Here is a 24,469-nt window from a genome sequence, read left to right as displayed (position 1 = left end):
TGGAAACTAGAGGTTCTGTTATGAGATCTGTCTGGACACTAGAGGTTCTGTTATGAGATCAGTCTGGAAACTAGAGGTTCTGTAATGAGATCAGTCTGGAAACTAGAGGTTCTGTTATGAGATCAGTCTGGAAACTACAGGTGAGATCAGTCTGGAAACTAGAGGTTCTGTAATGAGATCAGTCTGGAAACTAGAGGTTCTGTTATGAGATCAGTCTGGAAACTAGAGGTTCTGTTATGAGATCTGTCTGGACACTAGAGGTTCTGTAATGAGATCAGTCTGGAAACTAGAGGTTCTGTTATGAGACCAGTCTGGAAACTAGAGGTTCTGTAATGAGATCAGTCTGGAAACTACAGGTGAGATCAGTCTGGAAACTAGAGGTTCTGTAATGAGATCAGTCTGGAAACTAGAGGTTCTGTTATGAGATCTGTCTGGACACTACAGGTGAGATCAGTCTGGAAACTAGAGCTTCTGTAATGAGATCAGTCTGGAAACTAGAGGTTCTGTTATGAGATCAGTCTGGAAACTAGAGGTTATGTTATGAGATCTGTCTGGACACTAGAGGTTCTGTAATGAGATCAGTCTGGAAACTAGAGGTTCTGTTATGAGATCTGTCTGGACACTAGAGGTTCTGTTATGAGATCAGTCTGGAAACTAGAGGTTCTGTAATGAGATCAGTCTGGAAACTAGAGGTTCTGTTATGAGATCAGTCTGGAAACGAGAGGTTCTGTTATGAGATCAGTCTGGAAACTAGAGGTTCTGTAATGAGATCAGTCTGGAAACTACAGGTGAGATCAGTCTGGAAACTATAGGTTCTGTTATGAGATCAGTCTGGAAACTAGAGGTTCTGTAATGAGATCAGTCTGGAAACTAGAGGTTCTGTTATGAGATCAGATTGGAAACTAGAGGTTCTGTTATGAGATCAGTCTGGAAACTAGAGGTTCTGTTATGAGATCAGTCTGGAAACTAGAGGTTCTGTTATGAGATCAGTCTGGAAACTAGAGGTTCTGTAATGAGATCAGTCTGGAAACTAGAGGCTCTGTTATGAGATCAGTTTGGAAACTAGAGGTTCTGTTATTAGATCAGTCTGGAAACTAGAGGTTCTGTTATGAGATCAGTCTGGAAACTAGAGGTTCTGTTATGAGATCAGTCTGGAAACTACAGGTGAGATCTGTCTGGAAACTAAAGGTTCTGTTATGAGATAAGTCTGGAAACTAGAGGTTCTGTTATGAGATCAGTCTGGAAACTAGAGGTTCTGTTATGAGATCAGTCTGGAAACTAGAGGTTCTGTAATGAGATCAGTCTGGAAACTAGAGGTTCTGTAATGAGATCAGTCTGGAAACTAGAGGTTCTGTTATGAGATCAGTCTGGAAACTAGAGGTTCTGTTATGAGATCTGTCTGGACACTACAGGTGAGATCAGTCTGGAAACTAGAGGTTCTGTAATGAGATCAGTCTGGAAACTAGAGGTTCTGTTATGAGATCAGTCTGGAAACTACAGGTGAGATCAGTCTGGAAACTAGAGGTTCTGTAATGAGATCAGTCTGGTAACTAGAGGTTCTGTTGTGAGATCAGTCTGGTAACTAGAGGTTCTGTTATGAGATCTGTCTGGACACTAGAGGTTCTGTAATGAGATCAGTCTGGAAACTAGAGGTTCTGTTATGAGATCTGTCTGGACACTAGAGGTTCTGTTATGAGATCAGTCTGGAAACTAGAGGTTCTGTAATGAGATCAGTCTGGAAACTAGAGGTTCTGTAATGAGATCAGTCTGGAAACTAGAGGTTCTGTTATGAGATCAGTCTGGAAACTAGAGGTTCTGTTATGAGATCAGTCTGGAAACTAGAGGTTCTGTTATGAGATCAGTCTGGAAACTAGAGGTTCTGTAATGAGATCAGTCTGGAAACTAGAGGTTCTGTTATGAGATCAGTTTGGAAACTAGAGGTTCTGTTATTAGATCAGTCTGGAAACTAGAGGTTCTGTTATGAGATCAGTCTGGAAACTAGAGGTTCTGTTATGAGATCAGTCTGGAAACTACAGGTGAGATCTGTCTGGAAACTAGAGGTTCTGTTTTGAGATAAGTCTGGAAACTAGAGGTTCTGTTATGAGATCAGTCTGGAAACTAGAGGTTCTGTTATGAGATCAGTCTGGAAACTAGAGGTTCTGTAATGAGATCAGTCTGGAAACTAGAGGTTCTGTTATGAGATCAGTCTGGAAACTAGAGGTTCTGTTATGAGATCAGTCTGGAAACTAGAGGTTCTGTTATGAGATCTGTCTGGACACTACAGGTGAGATCAGTCTGGAAACTAGAGGTTCTGTAATGAGATCAGTCTGGAAACTAGAGGTTCTGTTATGAGATCAGTCTGGAAACTACAGGTGAGATCAGTCTGGAAACTAGAGGTTCTGTAATGAGATCAGTCTGGAAACTAGAGGTTCTGTTATGAGATCAGTCTGGAAACTAGAGGTTCTGTTATGAGATCTGTCTGGACACTAGAGGTTCTGTAATGAGATCAGTCTGGAAACTAGAGGTTCTGTTATGAGATCTGTCTGGACACTAGAGGTTCTGTTATGAGATCAGTCTGGAAACTAGAGGTTCTGTTATGAGATCAGTCTGGAAACTAGAGGTTCTGTAATGAGATCAGTCTGGAAACTAGAGGTTCTGTTATGAGATCAGTTTGGAAACTAGAGGTTCTGTTATGAGATCAGTCTGGAAACTAGAGGTTCTGTTATGAGATCAGTCTGGAAACTAGAGGTTCTGTTATTAGATCAGTCTGGAAACTAGAGGTTCTGTAATGAGATCAGTTTGGAAACTAGAGGTTCTGTTATGAGATCAGTCTGGAAACTAGAGGTTCTGTTATGAGATCAGTCTGGAAACTAGAGGTTCTGTTATGAGATCAGTCTGGAAACTAGAGGTTCTGTAATGAGATCAGTCTGGAAACTAGAGGTTCTGTTATGAGATCAGTCTGGAAACTAGAGGTTCTGTTATGAGATCAGTCTGGAAACTAGATGTTCTGTTATGAGATCAGTCTGGACACTAGAGGTTCTGTTATGAGATCAGTCTGGAAACTAGAGGTTCTGTAATGAGATCAGTCTGGAAACTAGAGGTTCTGTTATGAGATCAGTCTGGAAACTAGAGGTTCTGTAATGAGATCAGTCTGGAAACTACAGGTGAGATCAGTCTGGAAACTAGAGGTTCTGTTATGAGATCAGTCTGGAAACTAGAGGTTCTGTAATGAGATCAGTCTGGAAACTACAGGTGAGATCAGTCTGGAAACTAGAGGTTCTGTTATGAGATCAGTCTGGAAACTAGAGGTTCTGTAATGAGATCAGTCTGTAAACTAGAGGTTCTGTCATGAGATCAGTTTGCAAACTAGAGGTTCTGTTATGAGATCAGTCTGGAAACTAGAGGTTCTGTTATGAGATCAGTCTGGAAACTAGAGGTTCTGTTATGAGATCAGTCTGGAAACTAGAGGTTCTGTAATGAGATCAGTCTGGAAACTAGAGGTTCTGTTATGAGACCAGTCTGGAAACTAGAGGTTCTGTAATGAGATCAGTCTGGAAACTACAGGTGAGATCAGTCTGGAAACTAGAGGTTCTGTAATGAGATCAGTCTGGAAACTAGAGGTTCTGTTATGAGATCTGTCTGGACACTACAGGTGAGATCAGTCTGGAAACTAGAGGTTCTGTAATGAGATCAGTCTGGAAACTAGAGGTTCTGTTATGAGATCAGTCTGGACACTAGAGGTTATGTTATGAGATCAGTCTGGAAACTAGAGGTTCTGTAATGAGATCAGTCTGGAAACTAGAGGTTCTGTTATGAGATCAGTCTGGAAACGAGAGGTTCTGTTATGAGATCAGTCTGGAAACTAGAGGTTCTGTAATGAGATCAGTCTGGAAACTACAGGTGAGATCAGTCTGGAAACTATAGGTTCTGTTATGAGATCAGTCTGGAAACTAGAGGTTCTGTAATGAGATCAGTCTGGAAACTAGAGGTTCTGTTATGAGATCAGATTGGAAACTAGAGGTTCTGTTATGAGATCAGTCTGGAAACTAGAGGTTCTGTTATGAGATCAGTCTGGAAACTAGAGGTTCTGTTATGAGATCAGTCTGGAAACTAGAGGTTCTGTAATGAGATCAGTCTGGAAACTAGAGGTTCTGTAATGAGATCAGTCTGGAAACTAGAGGTTCTGTTATGAGATCAGTCTGGAAACTAGAGGTTCTGTTATGAGATCAGTCTGGAAACTAGAGGTTCTGTTATGAGATCAGTCTGGAAACTAGAGGTTCTGTTATGAGATCAGTCTGGAAACTAGAGGTTCTGTTATGAGATCTGTCTGGACACTACAGGTGAGATCAGTCTGGAAACTAGAGGTTCTGTAATGAGATCAGTCTGGAAACTAGAGGTTCTGTTATGAGATCAGTCTGGAAACTACAGGTGAGATCAGTCTGGAAACTAGAGGTTCTGTAATGAGATCAGTCTGGAAACTAGAGGTTCTGTTATGAGATCAGTCTGGAAACTAGAGGTTCTGTTATGAGATCTGTCTGGACACTAGAGGTTCTGTAATGAGATCAGTCTGGAAACTAGAGGTTCTGTTATGAGATCTGTCTGGACACTAGAGGTTCTGTTATGAGATCAGTCTGGAAACTAGAGGTTCTGTAATGAGATCAGTCTGGAAACTAGAGGTTCTGTAATGAGATCAGTCTGGAAACTAGAGGTTCTGTAATGAGATCAGTCTGGAAACTACAGGTGAGATCAGTCTGGAAACTAGAGGTTCTGTTATGAGATCAGTCTGGAAACTAGAGGTTCTGTAATGAGATCAGTCTGGAAACTAGAGGTTCTGTTATGAGATCAGTTTGGAAACTAGAGGTTCTGTTATGAGATCAGTCTGGAAACTACAGGTTCTGTTATGAGATCAGTCTGGAAACTAGAGGTTCTGTTATGAGATCAGTCTGGAAACTAGAGGTTCTGTAATGAGATCAGTTTGGAAACTAGAGGTTCTGTTATGAGATCAGTCTGGAAACTAGAGGTTCTGTTATGAGATCAGTCTGGAAACTAGAGGTTCTGTTATGAGATCAGTCTGGAAACTAGAGGTTCTGTAATGAGATCAGTCTGGAAACTAGAGGTTCTGTTATGAGATCAGTCTGGAAACTAGAGGTTCTGTTATGAGATCAGTCTGGAAACTAGATGTTCTGTTATGAGATCAGTCTGGACACTAGAGGTTCTGTTATGAGATCAGTCTGGAAACTAGAGGTTCTGTAATGAGATCAGTCTGGAAACTAGAGGTTCTGTCATGAGATCTGTCTGGAAACTAGAGGTTCTGTTATGAGATCAGTCTGGAAACTAGAGGTTCTGTAATGAGATCAGTCTGGAAACTACAGGTGAGATCAGTCTGGAAACTAGAGGTTCTGTTATGAGATCAGTCTGGAAACTAGAGGTTCTGTTATGAGATCAGTCTGGAAACTAGAGGTTCTGTAATGAGATCAGTCTGGAAACTAGAGGTTCTGTTATGAGATCAGTTTGGAAACTAGAGGTTCTGTTATGAGATCAGTCTGGAAACTAGAGGTTCTGTTATGAGATCAGTCTGGAAACTAGAGGTTATGTTATGAGATCAGTCTGGAAACTAGAGGTTCTGTAATGAGATCAGTCTGGAAACTAGAGGTTCTGTAATGAGATCAGTTTGGAAACTAAAGGTTCTGTTATGAGATCAGTCTGGAAACTAGAGGTTCTGTTATGAGATCAGTCTGGAAACTAGAGGTTCTGTTATGAGATCAGTCTGGAAACTAGAGGTTCTGTAATGAGATCAGTCTGGAAACTAGAGGTTCTGTAATGAGATCAGTCTGGAAACTAGAGGTTCTGTTATGAGATCAGTCTGGAAACTAGAGGTTCTGTTATGAGATCAGTCTGGAAACTAGAGGTTCTGTTATGAGATCAGTCTGGAAACTAGAGGTTCTGTAATGAGATCAGTCTGGAAACTAGAGGTTCTGTTATGAGATCAGTTTGGAAACTAGAGGTTCTGTTATTAGATCAGTCTGGAAACTAGAGGTTCTGTTATGAGATCAGTCTGGAAACTAGAGGTTCTGTTATGAGATCAGTCTGGAAACTACAGGTGAGATCTGTCTGGAAACTAGAGGTTCTGTTTTGAGATAAGTCTGGAAACTAGAGGTTCTGTTATGAGATCAGTCTGGAAACTAGAGGTTCTGTTATGAGATCAGTCTGGAAACTAGAGGTTCTGTTATGAGATCAGTCTGGAAACTACAGGTGAGATCTGTCTGGAAACTAGAGGTTCTGTTTTGAGATAAGTCTGGAAACTAGAGGTTCTGTTATGAGATCAGTCTGGAAACTAGAGGTTCTGTTATGAGATCAGTCTGGAAACTAGAGGTTCTGTAATGAGATCAGTCTGGAAACTAGAGGTTCTGTTATGAGATCAGTCTGGAAACTAGAGGTTCTGTTATGAGATCAGTCTGGAAACTAGAGGTTCTGTTATGAGATCTGTCTGGACACTACAGGTGAGATCAGTCTGGAAACTAGAGGTTCTGTAATGAGATCAGTCTGGAAACTAGAGGTTCTGTTATGAGATCAGTCTGGAAACTACAGGTGAGATCAGTCTGGAAACTAGAGGTTCTGTAATGAGATCAGTCTGGAAACTAGAGGTTCTGTTATGAGATCAGTCTGGAAACTAGAGGTTCTGTTATGAGATCTGTCTGGACACTAGAGGTTCTGTAATGAGATCAGTCTGGAAACTAGAGGTTCTGTTATGAGATCTGTCTGGACACTAGAGGTTCTGTTATGAGATCAGTCTGGAAACTAGAGGATCTGTAATGAGATCAGTCTGGAAACTAGAGGTTCTGTAATGAGATCAGTCTGGAAACTACAGGTGAGATCAGTCTGGAAACTAGAGGTTCTGTTATGAGATCAGTCTGGAAACTAGAGGTTCTGTAATGAGATCAGTCTGGAAACTAGAGGTTCTGTTATGAGATCAGTTTGGAAACTAGAGGTTCTGTTATGAGATCAGTCTGGAAACTAGAGGTTCTGTTATGAGATCAGTCTGGAAACTAGAGGTTCTGTTATGAGATCAGTCTGGAAACTAGAGGTTCTGTAATGAGATCAGTTTGGAAACTAGAGGTTCTGTTATGAGATCAGTCTGGAAACTAGAGGTTCTGTTATGAGATCAGTCTGGAAACTAGAGGTTCTGTTATGAGATCAGTCTGGAAACTAGAGGTTCTGTAATGAGATCAGTCTGGAAACTAGAGGTTCTGTTATGAGATCAGTCTGGAAACTAGAGGTTCTGTTATGAGATCAGTCTGGAAACTAGATGTTCTGTTATGAGATCAGTCTGGACACTAGAGGTTCTGTTATGAGATCAGTCTGGAAACTAGAGGTTCTGTAATGAGATCAGTCTGGAAACTAGAGGTTCTGTCATGAGATCTGTCTGGAAACTAGAGGTTCTGTTATGAGATCAGTCTGGAAACTAGAGGTTCTGTAATGAGATCAGTCTGGAAACTACAGGTGAGATCAGTCTGGAAACTAGAGGTTCTGTTATGAGATCAGTCTGGAAACTAGAGGTTCTGTTATGAGATCAGTCTGGAAACTAGAGGTTCTGTAATGAGATCAGTCTGGAAACTAGAGGTTCTGTTATGAGATCAGTTTGGAAACTAGAGGTTCTGTTATGAGATCAGTCTGGAAACTAGAGGTTCTGTTATGAGATCAGTCTGGAAACTAGAGGTTCTGTTATGAGATCAGTCTGGAAACTAGAGGTTCTGTAATGAGATCAGTCTGGAAACTAGAGGTTCTGTAATGAGATCAGTTTGGAAACTAAAGGTTCTGTTATGAGATCAGTCTGGAAACTAGAGGTTCTGTTATGAGATCAGTCTGGAAACTAGAGGTTCTGTTATGAGATCAGTCTGGAAACTAGAGGTTCTGTAATGAGATCAGTCTGGAAACTAGAGGTTCTGTTATGATATCAGTCTGGAAACTAGAGGTTCTGTTATGAGATCAGTCTGGAAACTAGAGGTTCTGTTATGAGATCAGTCTGGAAACTAGAGGTTCTGTTATGAGATCAGTCTGGACACTAGAGGTTCTGTTATGAGATCAGTCTGGAAACTAGAGGTTCTGTAATGAGATCAGTCTGGAAACTAGATGTTCTGTAATGAGATCAGTCTGGAAACTAGAGGCGAGATTGTTCTGGAAACTAGATGTTCTGTTATGAGATCAGTCCGGAAACTAGAGGTTCTGTTATGAGATCAGTTTGGAAACTACTGGTGAGATCAGTCTGGAAACTACTGGTGAGATTGTTCTGGAAACTAGAGGTGAGATTGATCTGTCATGAGATCAGTCTGGTCCTTACTCCTTTTTCTCTTTCCTCTCCTTTTTCTCTTTCCTCTCCTTTTTACTTGTCTTCTTCTTCTGTTCCCTAGGAAAGATCAGAACAATTACTGTTGATGTCATACTGTTATGTTACCCTACCAGTAGACTTACAGTCATTGCGCTAACACTAGTTAGCATTGGCTTAGCAAAACAACCGCTAACTTCCCTCATACTGCATTTATATTTATATACAAACATTACCCATGAGTTCATCTGACTCTGAGTAAATAGAACAAGAAGCAGTATCCCCTTTGTAGACTTCAGGACTAGGGTCGCAAAGTACGTTATCGTCCATATTTGGTTCTGTGTGTGTTCTTACTCTTCCTCGTTGCTGTTGCTGTTGTTCATGTTGAATGGAACCTGCACACCGGAGCTCCTTAAACACCTGGATGAGAGATCATAATATCAGAAGTCAGTTCTAGGTTCTATGTTCTATGTTCAATGTTCTAAAGTTCTAGGTTCTAGGTTCAATGTTCTAAAGTTCTAGGTTCTATGTTCTATGTTCAATGTTCTAAAGTTCTAGGTTCTATGTCCAATGTTCTAAAGTTCTAGGTTCTAGGTTCTATGTTCAATGTTCTAAAGTTCTAGGTTCTATGTTCAATGTTCTAAAGTTCTAGGTTCTAAAGTTCAAGGTTCTATGGTCTATAGGTCCTTACCTGTGCACCTCGCCCCTCTCCTCTGTCTCCCCCTCCATATCTTGCAGAACGATGAGTGGCGGAGAGCAGGGCCGGGGGTGGGCGGGCCAGCAGGGGTCACAGGGGTCACCTTCACTGACATCGCAGGAAGTTCTTCCTCTTGGTTTCCTGTGAGGTCAGAAGTAACAGCCCTATCTCAGATAGAGTAGAGGGACTAGGACTAGTTGATACTCAGATAGAGTAGTGGGACTGGGACTAGTTGATACTCAGATAGAATACTGGGACTAGTTGATACTCAGATAGAGTAGTGGGACTAGTTGATATCAGATAGAGTAGTGGGACTAGTTGATATCAGATAGAGTAGTGGGACTAGTTGATACTCAGATAGAGTAGTGGGACTGGGACTAGTTGATACTCAGATAGAGTAGTGGGACTAGTTGATACTCAGATAGAGTAGTGAGACTAGTTGATATCAGATAGAGTAGTGGGACTAGTTGATACTCAGATAGAGTAGTGGGACTGGGACTAGTTGATACTCAGATAGAGTAGTGGGACTAGTTGATACTCAGATAGAGTAGTGAGACTAGTTGATACTCAGATAGAGTAGTGGGACTAGTTGATATCAGATAGAGTAGTGGGACTGGGACTAGTTGATACTCAGATAGAGTAGTGGGACTAGTTGATACTCAGATAGAGTAGTGGGACTAGTTGATACTCAGATAGAGTAGTGGGACTAGTTGACATCAGATAGAGTAGTGGGACTGGGACTAGTTGATACTCAGATAGAGTAGTGGGACTAGTTGACATCAGATAGAGTAGTGGGACTGGGACTAGTTGATACTCAGATAGAGCAGTGGGACTAGTTGACATCAGATAGAGTAGTGGGACTGGGACTAGTTGATACTCAGATAGAGCAGTGGGACTAGTTGATATCAGAAAGAGTAGTGGGACTAGGACTAGTTGATACTCAGATAGAGTAGTGGGACTGGGACTAGTTGATACTCAGATAGAGCAGTGGGACTAGTTGATACTCAGATAGAGTAGTGGGACTGGGACTAGTTGATACTCAGATAGATATGGGACAGTTGATATCAGATAGAGTAGTGGGACTAGTTGATACTCAGATAGAGTAGTGGGACTGGGACAAGTTGATACACAGATAGAGTAGTGGAACTAGTTGATACTAAGATAGAGTAGTGGGACTGGGACTAGTTGATATCAGATAGAGTAGTGGGACTAGTTGATATCAGATAGAGTAGTGGGACTAGTTGATACTCAGATAGAGTAGTGGGACTAGTTGATACTCAGATAGAGTAGAGGGACTAGTTGATACTCAATTAGAGTAGTGGGACTAGTTGATACTCAGATAGAGTAGTGGGACTAGTTGATATCAGATAGAATAGTGGTACTGGGACTAGTTGATATCAGATAGAGTAGTGGGACTGGGACTAGTTGATATCAGATAGAGTAGTGGGACTGGGACTAGTTGATACTCAGATAGAGTAGTGGGACTAGTTGATACTCAGATAGAGTAGTGGGACTAGTTGATATCAGATAGAGTAGTGGGACTGGGACTAGTTGATACTCAGATAGAGTAGTGGGACTAGTTGATACTCAGATAGAGTAGTGGGACTAGTTGATACTCAGATAGAGTAGTGGGACTAGTTGACATCAGATAGAGTAGTGGGACTGGGACTAGTTGATACTCAGATAGAGTAGTGGGACTAGTTGACATCAGATAGAGTAGTGGGACTAGTTGATATCAGATAGAGTAGTGGGACTAGTTGATACTCAGATAGAGTAGTGGGACTGGGACTAGTTGATACTCAGATAGAGTAGTGGGACTAGTTGATACTCAGATAGAGTAGTGAGACTAGTTGATATCAGATAGAGTAGTGGGACTAGTTGATATCAGATAGAGTAGTGGGACTGGGACTAGTTGATACTCAGATAGAGTAGTGGGACTGGGACTAGTTGATACTCAGATAGAGTAGTGGGACTAGTTGATACTCAGATAGAGTAGTGGGACTAGTTGATATCAGATAGAGTAGTGGGACTGGGACTAGTTGATACTCAGATAGAGTAGTGGGACTAGTTGATACTCAGATAGAGTAGTGGGACTAGTTGATACTCAGATAGAGTAGTGGGACTAGTTGACATCAGATAGAGTAGTGGGACTGGGACTAGTTGATACTCAGATAGAGTAGTGGGACTAGTTGACATCAGATAGAGTAGTGGGACTGGGACTAGTTGATACTCAGATAGAGCAGTGGGACTAGTTGACATCAGATAGAGTAGTGGGACTGGGACTAGTTGATACTCAGATAGAGCAGTGGGACTAGTTGATATCAGAAAGAGTAGTGGGACTAGGACTAGTTGATACTCAGATAGAGTAGTGGGACTGGGACTAGTTGATACTCAGATAGAGCAGTGGGACTAGTTGATACTCAGATAGAGTAGTGGGACTGGGACTAGTTGATACTCAGATAGAGTAGTGGGACTAGTTGATATCAGATAGAGTAGTGGGACTAGTTGATACTCAGATAGAGTAGTGGGACTGGGACAAGTTGATACACAGATAGAGTAGTGGAACTAGTTGATACTAAGATAGAGTAGTGGGACTGGGACTAGTTGATATCAGATAGAGTAGTGGGACTAGTTGATATCAGATAGAGTAGTGGGACTAGTTGATACTCAGATAGAGTAGTGGGACTAGTTGATACTCAGATAGAGTAGAGGAGGACTAGTTGATACTCAATTAGAGTAGTGGGACTAGTTGATACTCAGATAGAGTAGTGGGACTAGTTGATATCAGATAGAGTAGTGGTACTGGGACTAGTTGATATCAGATAGAGTAGTGGGACTGGGACTAGTTGATATCAGATAGAGTAGTGGGACTGGGACTAGTTGATACTCAGATAGAGTAGTGGGACTAGTTGATACTCAGATAGAGTAGTGGGACTAGTTGATATCAGATAGAGTAGTGGGACTGGGACTAGTTGATACTCAGATAGAGTAATGGAACTAGTTGATATCAGATAGAGTAGTGGGACTAGTTGATACTCAGATAGAGTAGTGGGACTGGGACAAGTTGATACACAGATAGAGTAGTGGAACTAGTTGATACTAAGATAGAGTAGTGGGACTGGGACTAGTTGATATCAGATAGAGTAGTGGGACTAGTTGATATCAGATAGAGTAGTGGGACTGGGACTAGTTGATACTCAGATAGAGTAGTGGGACTAGTTGATATCAGATAGAGTAGTGGGACTGGGACTAGTTGATACTCAGATAGAGTAGTGGGACTAGTTGATACTCAGATAGAGTAGTGGGACTAGTTGACATCAGATAGAGTAGTGGGACTGGGACTAGTTGATACTCAGATAGAGCAGTGGGACTAGTTGACATCAGATAGAGTAGTGGGACTGGGACTAGTTGATACTCAGATAGAGCAGTGGGACTAGTTGATATCAGAAAGAGTAGTGGGACTAGGACTAGTTGATACTCAGATAGAGTAGTGGTACTGGGACTAGTTGATATCAGATAGAGTAGTGGGACTGGGACTAGTTGATATCAGATAGAGTAGTGGGACTGGGACTAGTTGATACTCAGATAGAGTAGTGGGACTAGTTGATACTCAGATAGAGTAGTGGGACTAGTTGATATCAGATAGAGTAGTGGGACTGGGACTAGTTGATACTCAGATAGAGTAGTGGGACTAGTTGATACTCAGATAGAGTAGTGGGACTAGTTGATACTCAGATAGAGTAGTGGGACTAGTTGACATCAGATAGAGTAGTGGGACTGGGACTAGTTGATACTCAGATAGAGTAGTGGGACTAGTTGACATCAGATAGAGTAGTGGGACTGGGACTAGTTGATACTCAGATAGAGTAGTGGGACTAGTTGATATCAGATAGAGTAGTGGGACTAGTTGATATCAGATAGAGTAGTGGGACTGGGACTAGTTGATACTCAGATAGAGCAGTGGGACTAGTTGATATCAGATAGAATAGTGGGACTAGGACTAGTTGATACTCAGATAGAATACTGGGACTAGTTGATACTCAGATAGAGTAGTGGGACTAGTTGATATCAGATAGAGTAGTGGGACTGGGACTAGTTGATACTCAGATAGAGTAGTGGGACTAGTTGATACTCAGATAGAGTAGTGGGACTAGTTGACATCAGATAGAGTAGTGGGACTGGGACTAGTTGATACTCAGATAGAGCAGTGGGACTAGTTGACATCAGATAGAGTAGTGGGACTGGGACTAGTTGATACTCAGATAGAGCAGTGGGACTAGTTGATATCAGAAGAGTAGTGGGACTAGGACTAGTTGATACTCAGATAGAGTAGTGGGACTGGGACTAGTTGATACTCAGATAGAGCAGTGGGACTAGTTGATACTCAGATAGAGTAGTGGGACTGGGACTAGTTGATACTCAGATAGAGTAGTGGGACTAGTTGATATCAGATAGAGTAGTGGGACTAGTTGATACTCAGATAGAGTAGTGGGACTGGGACAAGTTGATACACAGATAGAGTAGTGGAACTAGTTGATACTAAGATAGAGTAGTGGGACTGGGACTAGTTGATATCAGATAGAGTAGTGGGACTAGTTGATATCAGATAGAGTAGTGGGACTAGTTGATACTCAGATAGAGTAGTGGGACTAGTTGATACTCAGATAGAGTAGAGGGACTAGTTGATACTCAATTAGAGTAGTGGGACTAGTTGATACTCAGATAGAGTAGTGGGACTAGTTGATATCAGATAGAGTAGTGGTACTGGGACTAGTTGATATCAGATAGAGTAGTGGGACTGGGACTAGTTGATATCAGATAGAGTAGTGGGACTGGGACTAGTTGATACTCAGATAGAGTAGTGGGACTAGTTGATACTCAGATAGAGTAGTGGGACTAGTTGATATCAGATAGAGTAGTGGGACTGGGACTAGTTGATACTCAGATAGAGTAGTGGGACTAGTTGATACTCAGATAGAGTAGTGGGACTAGTTGATACTCAGATAGAGTAGTGGGACTAGTTGACATCAGATAGAGTAGTGGGACTGGGACTAGTTGATACTCAGATAGAGTAGTGGGACTAGTTGACATCAGATAGAGTAGTGGGACTAGTTGATATCAGATAGAGTAGTGGGACTAGTTGATACTCAGATAGAGTAGTGGGACTGGGACTAGTTGATACTCAGATAGAGTAGTGGGACTAGTTGATACTCAGATAGAGTAGTGAGACTAGTTGATATCAGATAGAGTAGTGGGACTAGTTGATACTCAGATAGAGTAGTGGGACTGGGACTAGTTGATACTCAGATAGAGTAGTGGGACTGGGACTAGTTGATACTCAGATAGAGTAGTGGGACTAGTTGATACTCAGATAGAGTAGTGGGACTAGTTGATATCAGATAGAGTAGTGGGACTGGGACTAGTTGATACTCAGATAGAGTAGTGGGACTAGTTGATACTCAGATAGAGTAGTGGGACTAGTTGATACTCAGATAGAGTAGTGGGACTAGTTGACATCAGATAGAGTAGTGGGACTGGGACTAGTTGATACTCAGATAGAGTAGAGGGACTAGTTGATACTCAATTAGAGTAGTGGGACTAGTTGATACTCAGATAGAGTAGTGGGACTAGTTGATATCAGATAGAGTAGTGGTACTGGGACTAGTTGATATCAGATAGAGTAGTGGGACTGGGACTAGTTGATATCAGATAGAGTAGTGGGACTGGGACTAGTTGATACTCAGATAGAGTAGTGGGACTAGTTGATACTCAGATAGAGTAGTGGGACTAGTTGATATCAGATAGAGTAGTGGGACTGGGACTAGTTGATACTCAGATAGAGTAGTGGGACTAGTTGATACTCAGATAGAGTAGTGGGACTAGTTGATACTCAGATAGAGTAGTGGGACTGGGACTAGTTGATACTCAGATAGAGCAGTGGGACTAGTTGATACTCAGATAGAGTAGTTGGACTGGGACTAGTTGATACTCAGATAGAGTAGTGGGACTAGTTGATATCAGATAGAGTAGTGGGACTAGTTGATATCAGATAGAGTAGTGGGACTGGGACTAGTTGATACTCAGATAGAGCAGTGGGACTAGTTGATATCAGATAGAATAGTGGGACTAGGACTAGTTGATACTCAGATAGAATACTGGGACTAGTTGATACTCAGATAGAGTAGTGGGACTAGTTGATATCAGATAGAGTAGTGGGACTGGGACTAGTTGATACTCAGATAGAGTAGTGGGACTAGTTGATACTCAGATAGAGTAGTGGGACTAGTTGACATCAGATAGAGTAGTGGGACTGGGACTAGTTGATACTCAGATAGAGCAGTGGGACTAGTTGACATCAGATAGAGTAGTGGGACTGGGACTAGTTGATACTCAGATAGAGCAGTGGGACTAGTTGATATCAGAAAGAGTAGTGGGACTAGGACTAGTTGATACTCAGATAGAGTAGTGGGACTGGGACTAGTTGATACTCAGATAGAGCAGTGGGACTAGTTGATACTCAGATAGAGTAGTGGGACTGGGACTAGTTGATACTCAGATAGAGTAGTGGGACTAGTTGATATCAGATAGAGTAGTGGGACTAGTTGATACTCAGATAGAGTAGTGGGACTGGGACAAGTTGATACACAGATAGAGTAGTGGAACTAGTTGATACTAAGATAGAGTAGTGGGACTGGGACTAGTTGATATCAGATAGAGTAGTGGGACTAGTTGATATCAGATAGAGTAGTGGGACTAGTTGATACTCAGATAGAGTAGTGGGACTAGTTGATACTCAGATAGAGTAGAGGGACTAGTTGATACTCAATTAGAGTAGTGGGACTAGTTGATACTCAGATAGAGTAGTGGGACTAGTTGATATCAGATAGAGTAGTGGTACTGGGACTAGTTGATATCAGATAGAGTAGTGGGACTGGGACTAGTTGATATCAGATAGAGTAGTGGGACTGGGACTAGTTGATACTCAGATAGAGTAGTGGGACTAGTTGATACTCAGATAGAGTAGTGGGACTAGTTGATATCAGATAGAGTAGTGGGACTGGGACTAGTTGATACTCAGATAGAGTAGTGGGACTAGTTGATACTCAGATAGAGTAGTGGGACTAGTTGATACTCAGATAGAGTAGTGGGACTAGTTGACATCAGATAGAGTAGTGGGACTGGGACTAGTTGATACTCAGATAGAGTAGTGGGACTAGTTGACATCAGATAGAGTAGTGGGACTAGTTGATATCAGATAGAGTAGTGGGACTAGTTGATACTCAGATAGAGTAGTGGGACTGGGACTAGTTGATACTCAGATAGAGTAGTGGGACTAGTTGATACTCAGATAGAGTAGTGAGACTAGTTGATATCAGATAGAGTAGTGGGACTAGTTGATACTCAGATAGAGTAGTGGGACTGGGACTAGTTGATACTCAGATAGAGTAGTGGGACTGGGACTAGTTGATACTCAGATAGAGTAGTGGGACTAGTTGATACTCAGATAGAGTAGTGGGACTAGTTGATATCAGATAGAGTAGTGGGACTGGGACTAGTTGATACTCAGATAGAGTAGTGGGACTAGTTGATACTCAGATAGAGTAGTGGGACTAGTTGATACTCAGATAGAGTAGTGGGACTAGTTGACATCAGATAGAGTAGTGGGACTGGGACTAGTTGATACTCAGATAGAGTAGAGGGACTAGTTGATACTCAGATAGAGTAGTGGGACTAGTTGATACTCAGATAGAGTAGTGGGACTAGTTGATATCAGATAGAGTAGTGGTACTGGGACTAGTTGATATCAGATAGAGTAGTGGGACTGGGACTAGTTGATATCAGATAGAGTAGTGGGACTGGGACTAGTTGATACTCAGATAGAGTAGTGGGACTAGTTGATACTCAGATAGAGTAGTGGGACTAGTTGATATCAGATAGAGTAGTGGGACTGGGACTAGTTGATACTCAGATAGAGTAGTGGGACTAGTTGATACTCAGATAGAGTAGTGGGACTAGTTGATACTCAGATAGAGTAGTGGGACTAGTTGACATCAGATAGAGTAGTGGGACTGGGACTAGTTGATACTCAGATAGAGTAGTGGGACTAGTTGACATCAGATAGAGTAGTGGGACTAGTTGATATCAGATAGAGTAGTGGGACTAGTTGATACTCAGATAGAGTAGTGGGACTGGGACTAGTTGATACTCAGATAGAGTAGTGGGACTGGGACTAGTTGATACTCAGATAGAGTAGTGGGACTAGTTGATACTCAGATAGAGTAGTGGGACTAGTTGATATCAGATAGAGTAGTGGGACTGGGACTAGTTGATACTCAGATAGAGTAGTGGGACTAGTTGATACTCAGATAGAGTAGTGGGACTAGTTGATACTCAGATAGAGTAGTGGGACTAGTTGACATCAGATAGAGTAGTGGGACTGGGACTAGTTGATACTCAGATAGAGTAGAGGGACTAGTTGATACTCAATTAGAGTAGTGGGACTAGTTGATACTCAGATAGAGTAGTGGGACTAGTTGATATCAGATAGAGTAGTGGTACTGGGACTAGTTGATATCAGATAGAGTAGTGGGACTGGGACTAGTTGATATCAGATAGAGTAGTGGGACTGGGACTAGTTGATACTCAGATAGAGTAGTGGGACTAGTTGATACTCAGATAGAGTAGTGGGACTAGTTGATATCAGATAGAGTAGTGGGACTGGGACTAGTTGATACTCAGATAGAGTAGTGGGACTAGTTGATACTCAGATAGAGTAGTGGGACTAGTTGATACTCAGATAGAGTAGTGGGACTAGTTGACATCAGATAGAGTAGTGGGACTGGGACTAGTTGATACTCAGATAGAGTAGTGGGACTAGTTGACATCAGATAGAGTAGTGGGACTAGTTGATATCAGATAGAGTAGTGGGACTAGTTGATACTCAGATAGAGTAGTGGGACTGGGACTAGTTGATACTCAGATAGAGTAGTGGGACTAGTTGATACTCAGATAGAGTAGTGAGACTAGTTGATATCAGATAGAGTAGTGGGACTAGTTGATACTCAGATAGAGTAGTGGGACTGGGACTAGTTGATACTCAGATAGAGTAGTGGGACTAGTTGATACTCAGATAGAGTAGTGGGACTAGTTGATATCAGATAGAGTAGTGGGACTGGGACTAGTTGATACTCAGATAGAGTAGTGGGACTAGTTGATACTCAGATAGAGTAGTGGGACTAGTTGACATCAGATAGAGTAGTGGGACTGGGACTAGTTGATACTCAGATAGAGCAGTGGGACTAGTTGACATCAGATAGAGTAGTGGGACTCGGACTTGTTGATACTCAGATAGAGCAGTGGGACTAGTTGATATCAGAAAGAGTAGTGGGACTAGGACTAGTTGATACTCAGATAGAGTAGTGGGACTGGGACTAGTTGATACTCAGATAGAGCAGTGGGACTAGTTGATACTCAGATAGAGTAGTGGGACTGGGACTAGTTGATACTCAGATAGAGTAGTGGGACTGGGACTAGTTGATATCAGATAGAGTAGTGGGACTAGTTGATACTCAGATAGAGTAGTGGGACTGGGACAAGTTGATACACAGATAGAGTAGTGGAACTAGTTGATACTAAGATAGAGTAGTGGGACTGGGACTAGTTGATATCAGATAGAGTAGTGGGACTAGTTGATATCAGATAGAGTAGTGGGACTAGTTGATACTCAGATAGAGTAGTGGGACTAGTTGATACTCAGATAGAGTAGAGGGACTAGTTGATACTCAATTAGAGTAGTGGGACTAGTTGATACTCAGATAGAGTAGTGGGACTAGTTGATATCAGATAGAGTAGTGGTACTGGGACTAGTTGATATCAGATAGAGTAGTGGGACTGGGACTAGTTGATATCAGATAGAGTAGTGGGACTGGGACTAGTTGATACTCAGATAGAGTAGTGGGACTAGTTGATACTCAGATAGAGTAGTGGGACTAGTTGATATCAGATAGAGTAGTGGGACTGGGACTAGTTGATACTCAGATAGAGTAGTGGAACTAGTTGATATCAGATAGAGTAGTGGGACTAGTTGATACTCAGATAGAGTAGTGGGACTGGGACAAGTTGATACACAGATAGAGTAGTGGAACTAGTTGATACTAAGATAGAGTAGTGGGACTGGGACTAGTTGATATCAGATAGAGTAGTGGGACTAGTTGATATCAGATAGAGTAGTGGGACTAGTTGATACTCAGATAGAGTAGTGGGACTAGTTGATACTCAGATAGAGTAGAGGGACTAGTTGATACTCAATTAGAGTAGTGGGACTAGTTGATACTCAGATAGAGTAGTGGGACTAGTTGATATCAGATAGAGTAGTGGTACTGGGACTAGTTGATATCAGATAGAGTAGTGGGACTGGGACTAGTTGATATCAGATAGAGTAGTGGGACTGGGACTAGTTGATACTCAGATAGAGTAGTGGGACTAGTTGATATCAGATAGAGTAGTGGGACTAGTTGATACTCAGATAGAGTAGTGGGACTAGTTCACATCAGATAGAGTAGTGGGACTGGGACTAGTTGATACTCAGATAGAATACTGGGACTAGTTGATACTCAGATAGAGTAGTGGGACTGGGACTAGTTGATACTCAGATAGAGCAGCGGGACTAGTTGATATCAGATAGAATAGTGGGACTAGTTGATATCAGATAGAGTAGTGGGACTGGGACTAGTTGATACTCAGATAGAGCAGTGGGACTAGTTGATATCAGATAGAATAGTGGGACTAGTTGATATCAGATAGAGTAGTGGGACTGGGACTAGTTGATACTCAGATAGAGCAGTGGGACTAGTTGATATCAGATAGAATAGTGGGACTAGGACTAGTTGATACTCAGATAGAATACTGGGACTAGTTGATACTCAGATAGAGTAGTGGGACTGGGACTAGTTGATACTCAGATAGAGTAGTGGGACTAGTTGATACTCAGATAGAGTAGTGGGACTAGTTGATACTCAGATAGAGTAGTGGGACTAGTTGACATCAGATAGAATAGTGGGACTGGGACTAGTTGATACTCAGATAGAATACTGGGACTAGTTGATACTCAGATAGAGTAGTGGGACTAGTTGATATCAGATAGAGTAGTGGGACTAGTTGATATCAGATAGAATAGGGGGACTAGTTGATACTCAGATAGAGTAGTGGGACTGGGACTAGTTGATACTCAGATAGAGCAGTGGGACTAGTTGATATCAGATAGAATAGTGGGACTAGGACTAGTTGATACTCATATAGAATACTGGGACTAGTTGATACTCAAATAGAGTAGTGGGACTAGTTGATATCAGATAGAGTAGTGGGACTAGTTGATACTCAGATAGAGTAGTGGGACTGGGACTAGTTGATACTCAGATAGAGTAGTGGGACTAGTTGATATCAGATAGAGTAGTGGGACTAGTTGATATCAGATAGAATAGTGGGACTAGGACTAGTTGATACTCATATAGAATACTGGGACTAGTTGATACTCAGATAGAGTAGTGGGACTAGTTGATACTCAGATAGAGTAGTGGGACTAGTTGATATCAGATAGAGTAGTGGGACTAGTTGATACTCAGATAGAGTAGTGGGACTAGTTGATATCAGATAGAGTAGTGGGACTGGGACTAGTTGATACTCAGATAGAGCAGTGGGACTAGTTGATATCAGATAGAATAGTGGGACTAGTTGATATCAGATAGAGTAGTGGGACTGGGACTAGTTGATACTCAGATAGAGCAGTGGGACTAGTTGATATCAGTTAGAATAGTGGGACTAGGACTAGTTGATACTCAGATAGAATAGTGGGACTAGTTGATATCAGATAGAGTAGTGGGACTAGTTGATACTCAGATAGAGTAGTGGGACTAGTTGACATCAGATAGAGTAGTGGGACTGGGACTAGTTGATACTCAGATAGAATACTGGGACTAGTTGATACCCAGATAGAGTAGTGGGACTAGTTGATATCAGATACAGTAGTGGGAGTAGTTGATATCAGATAGTGGGACTGGGACTAGTTGATACTCAGATAGAGCAGTGGGACTAGTTGATATCAGATAGAATAGTGCGACTAGTTGATATCAGATAGAGTAGTGGGACTGGGACTAGTTGATACTCAGATAGAGCAGTGGGACTAGTTGATATCAGATAGAATAGTGGGACTAGGACTAGTTGATACTCAGATAGAATACTGGGACTAGTTGATACTCAGATAGAGTAGTGGGACTAGTTGATATCAGATAGAGTAGTGGGACTGGGACTAGTTGATACTCAGATAGAGTAGTGGGACTAGTTGATACTCAGATAGAGTAGTGGGACTAGTTGATACTCAGATAGAGTAGTGGGACTAGTTGACATCAGATAGAGTAGTGGGACTGGGACTAGTTGATACTCAGATAGAGCAGTGGGACTAGTTGATATCAGATAGAATAGTGGGACTAGGACTAGTTGATACTCAGATAGAATACTGGGACTAGTTGATACTCAGATAGAGTAGTGGGACTAGTTGACATCAGATAGAGTAGTGGGACTGGGACTAGTTGATACTCAGATAGAGCAGTGGGACTAGTTGATATCAGATAGAATAGTGGGACTAGGACTAGTTGATACTCAGATAGAATACTGGGACTAGTTGATACTCAGATAGAGTAGTGGGACTAGTTGATACTCAGATAGAGTAGTGGGACTAGTTGATATCAGATAGAGTAGTGGGACTAGTTGATATCAGATAGAATAGTGGGACTAGGACTAGTTGATACTCAGATAGAATACTGGGACTAGTTGATACTCAGATAGAGTAGTGGGACTAGTTGATACTCAGATAGAGTAGTGGGACTAGTTGACATCAGATAGAGTAGTGGGACTGGGACTAGTTGATACTCAGATAGAGCAGTGGGACTAGTTGATATCAGATAGAATAGTGGGACTAGGACTAGTTGATACTCAGATAGAATACTGGGACTAGTTGATACTCAGATAGAGTAGTGGGACTAGTTGATACTCAGATAGAGTAGTGGGACTAGTTGATATCAGATAGAGTAGTGGGACTAGTTGATACTCAGATAGAGTAGTGGGACTAGTTGATATCAGATAGAGTAGTGGGACTGGGACTAGTTGATACTCAGATAGAGCAGTGGGACTAGTTGATATCAGATAGAATAGTGGGACTAGGACTAGTTGATACTCAGATAGAATACTGGGACTAGTTGATACTCAGATAGAGTAGTGGGACTAGTTGATATCAGATAGAGTAGTGGGACTAGTTGATACTCAGATAGAGTAGTGGGACTGGGACTAGTTGATACTCAGATAGAGTAGTGGGACTAGTTGATACTCAGATAGAGTAGTGGGACTAGTTGATACTCAGATAGAGTAGTGGGACTAGTTGACATCAGATAGAGTAGTGGGACTGGGACTAGTTGATACTCAGATAGAGCAGTGGGACTAGTTGATATCAGATAGAATAGTGGGACTAGGACTAGTTGATACTCAGATAGAATACTGGGACTAGTTGATACTCAGATAGAGTAGTGGGACTAGTTGATACTCAGATAGAGTAGTGGGACTAGTTGATATCAGATAGAGTAGTGGGACTAGTTGATACTCAGATAGAGTAGTGGGACTAGTTGATATCAGATAGAGTAGTGGGACTGGGACTAGTTGATACTCAGATAGAGCAGTGGGACTAGTTGATATCAGATAGAATAGTGGGACTAGGACTAGTTGATACTCAGATAGAATACTGGGACTAGTTGATACTCAGATAGAGTAGTGGGACTAGTTGATATCAGATAGAGTAGTGGGACTAGTTGATACTCAGATAGAGTAGTGGGACTGGGACTAGTTGATACTCAGATAGAGTAGTGGGACTAGTTGATACTCAGATAGAGTAGTGGGACTAGTTGATACTCAGATAGAGTAGTGGGACTAGTTGACATCAGATAGAGTAGTGGGACTGGGACTAGTTGATACTCAGATAGAGCAGTGGGACTAGTTGATATCAGATAGAATAGTGGGACTAGGACTAGTTGATACTCAGATAGAATACTGGGACTAGTTGATACTCAGATAGAGTAGTGGGACTAGTTGATACTCAGATAGAGTAGTGGGACTAGTTGATACTCAGATAGAGTAGTGGCACTAGTTGATATCAGTTAGAATAATGGGACTAGTTGATATCAGATAGAGTAGTGGGACTGGGACTAGTTGATACTCAGATAGAGCAGTGGGACTAGTTGATATCAGATAGAATAGTGGGACTGGGACTAGTTGATACTCAGATAGAGCAGTGGGACTAGTTGATATCAGATAGAATAGTGGGACTAGGACTAGTTGATACTCAGATAGAATACTGGGACTAGTTGATACTCAGATAGAGTAGTGGGACTAGTTGATATCAGATAGAGTAGTGGGACTAGTTGATATCAGATAGAGTAGTGGGACTAGTTGATACTCAGATAGAGTAGTGGGACTAGTTGATACTCAGATAGAGTAGTGGGACTAGTTGATATCAGATAGAGTAGTGGGACTGGGACTAGTTGATACTCAGATAGAGCAGTGGGACTAGTTGATATCAGATAGAGTAGTGGGACTAGTTGATACTCAGATAGAGTAGTGGGACTGGGACTAGTTGATACTCAGATAGAATACTGGGACTAGTTGATACTCAGATAGAGTAGTGGGACTAGTTGATATCAGATAGAGTAGTGGGACTAGTTGCTACTCAGATAGAGTAGTGGGACTGGGACTAGTTGATACTCAGATAGAGTAGTGGGACTAGTTGATACTCAGATAGAGTAGTGGGACTAGTTGATACTCAGATAGAGTAGTGGGACTGGGACTAGTTGATACTCAGATAGAATACTGGGACTAGTTGATACTCAGATAGAGTAGTGGGACTAGTTGATATCAGATAGAGTAGTGGGACTAGTTGATACTCAGATAGAGTAGTGGGACTGGGACTAGTTGATACTCAGATAGAATACTGGGACTAGTTGATATCAGATAGAATAGTGGGACTGGGACTAGTTGATACTCAGATAGAGCAGTGGGACTAGTTGATATCAGATAGAATAGTGGGACTAGGACTAGTTGATACTCAGATAGAATACTGGGACTAGTTGATACTCAGATAGAGTAGTGGGACTGGGACTAGTTGATACTCAGATAGAATACTGGGACTAGTTGATATCAGATAGAATAGTGGGACTGGGACTAGTTGATACTCAGATAGAGCAGTGGGACTAGTTGATATCAGATAGAATAGTGGGACTAGGACTAGTTGATACTCAGATAGAGTAGTGGGACTAGTTGATATCAGATAGAGTAGTGGGACTAGTTGATACTCAGATAGAGTAGTGGGACTGGGACTAGTTGATACTCAGATAGAATACTGGGACTAGTTG

General features: G+C 41.8%; 1 protein-coding gene across 1 annotated transcript in view; it reads right to left on the bottom strand.

The window, feature by feature from the left end:
- Positions 1-24,469, bottom strand: part of cnga1b (cyclic nucleotide gated channel subunit alpha 1b) — a 119,279-nt gene that overhangs the window by 54,289 nt on the left and 40,521 nt on the right. The window contains exons 2-4 of the mRNA XM_065022035.1: positions 9,015-9,161; positions 8,678-8,743; positions 8,339-8,404 (exon numbers count right to left, since the gene is read on the bottom strand). Coding sequence (XP_064878107.1) covers positions 8,339-8,404; positions 8,678-8,743; positions 9,015-9,052 — 170 coding nt within the window. The 5' untranslated portion in view covers positions 9,053-9,161. The remainder of the gene's footprint in view (positions 1-8,338; positions 8,405-8,677; positions 8,744-9,014; positions 9,162-24,469) is intronic.

This window comes from Oncorhynchus nerka, linkage group LG8 (assembly GCF_034236695.1).
Source record: "Oncorhynchus nerka isolate Pitt River linkage group LG8, Oner_Uvic_2.0, whole genome shotgun sequence".
Lineage (NCBI taxonomy): Eukaryota > Metazoa > Chordata > Actinopteri > Salmoniformes > Salmonidae > Oncorhynchus > Oncorhynchus nerka.
This window is presented reverse-complemented; position numbering and strand designations above follow the sequence as displayed.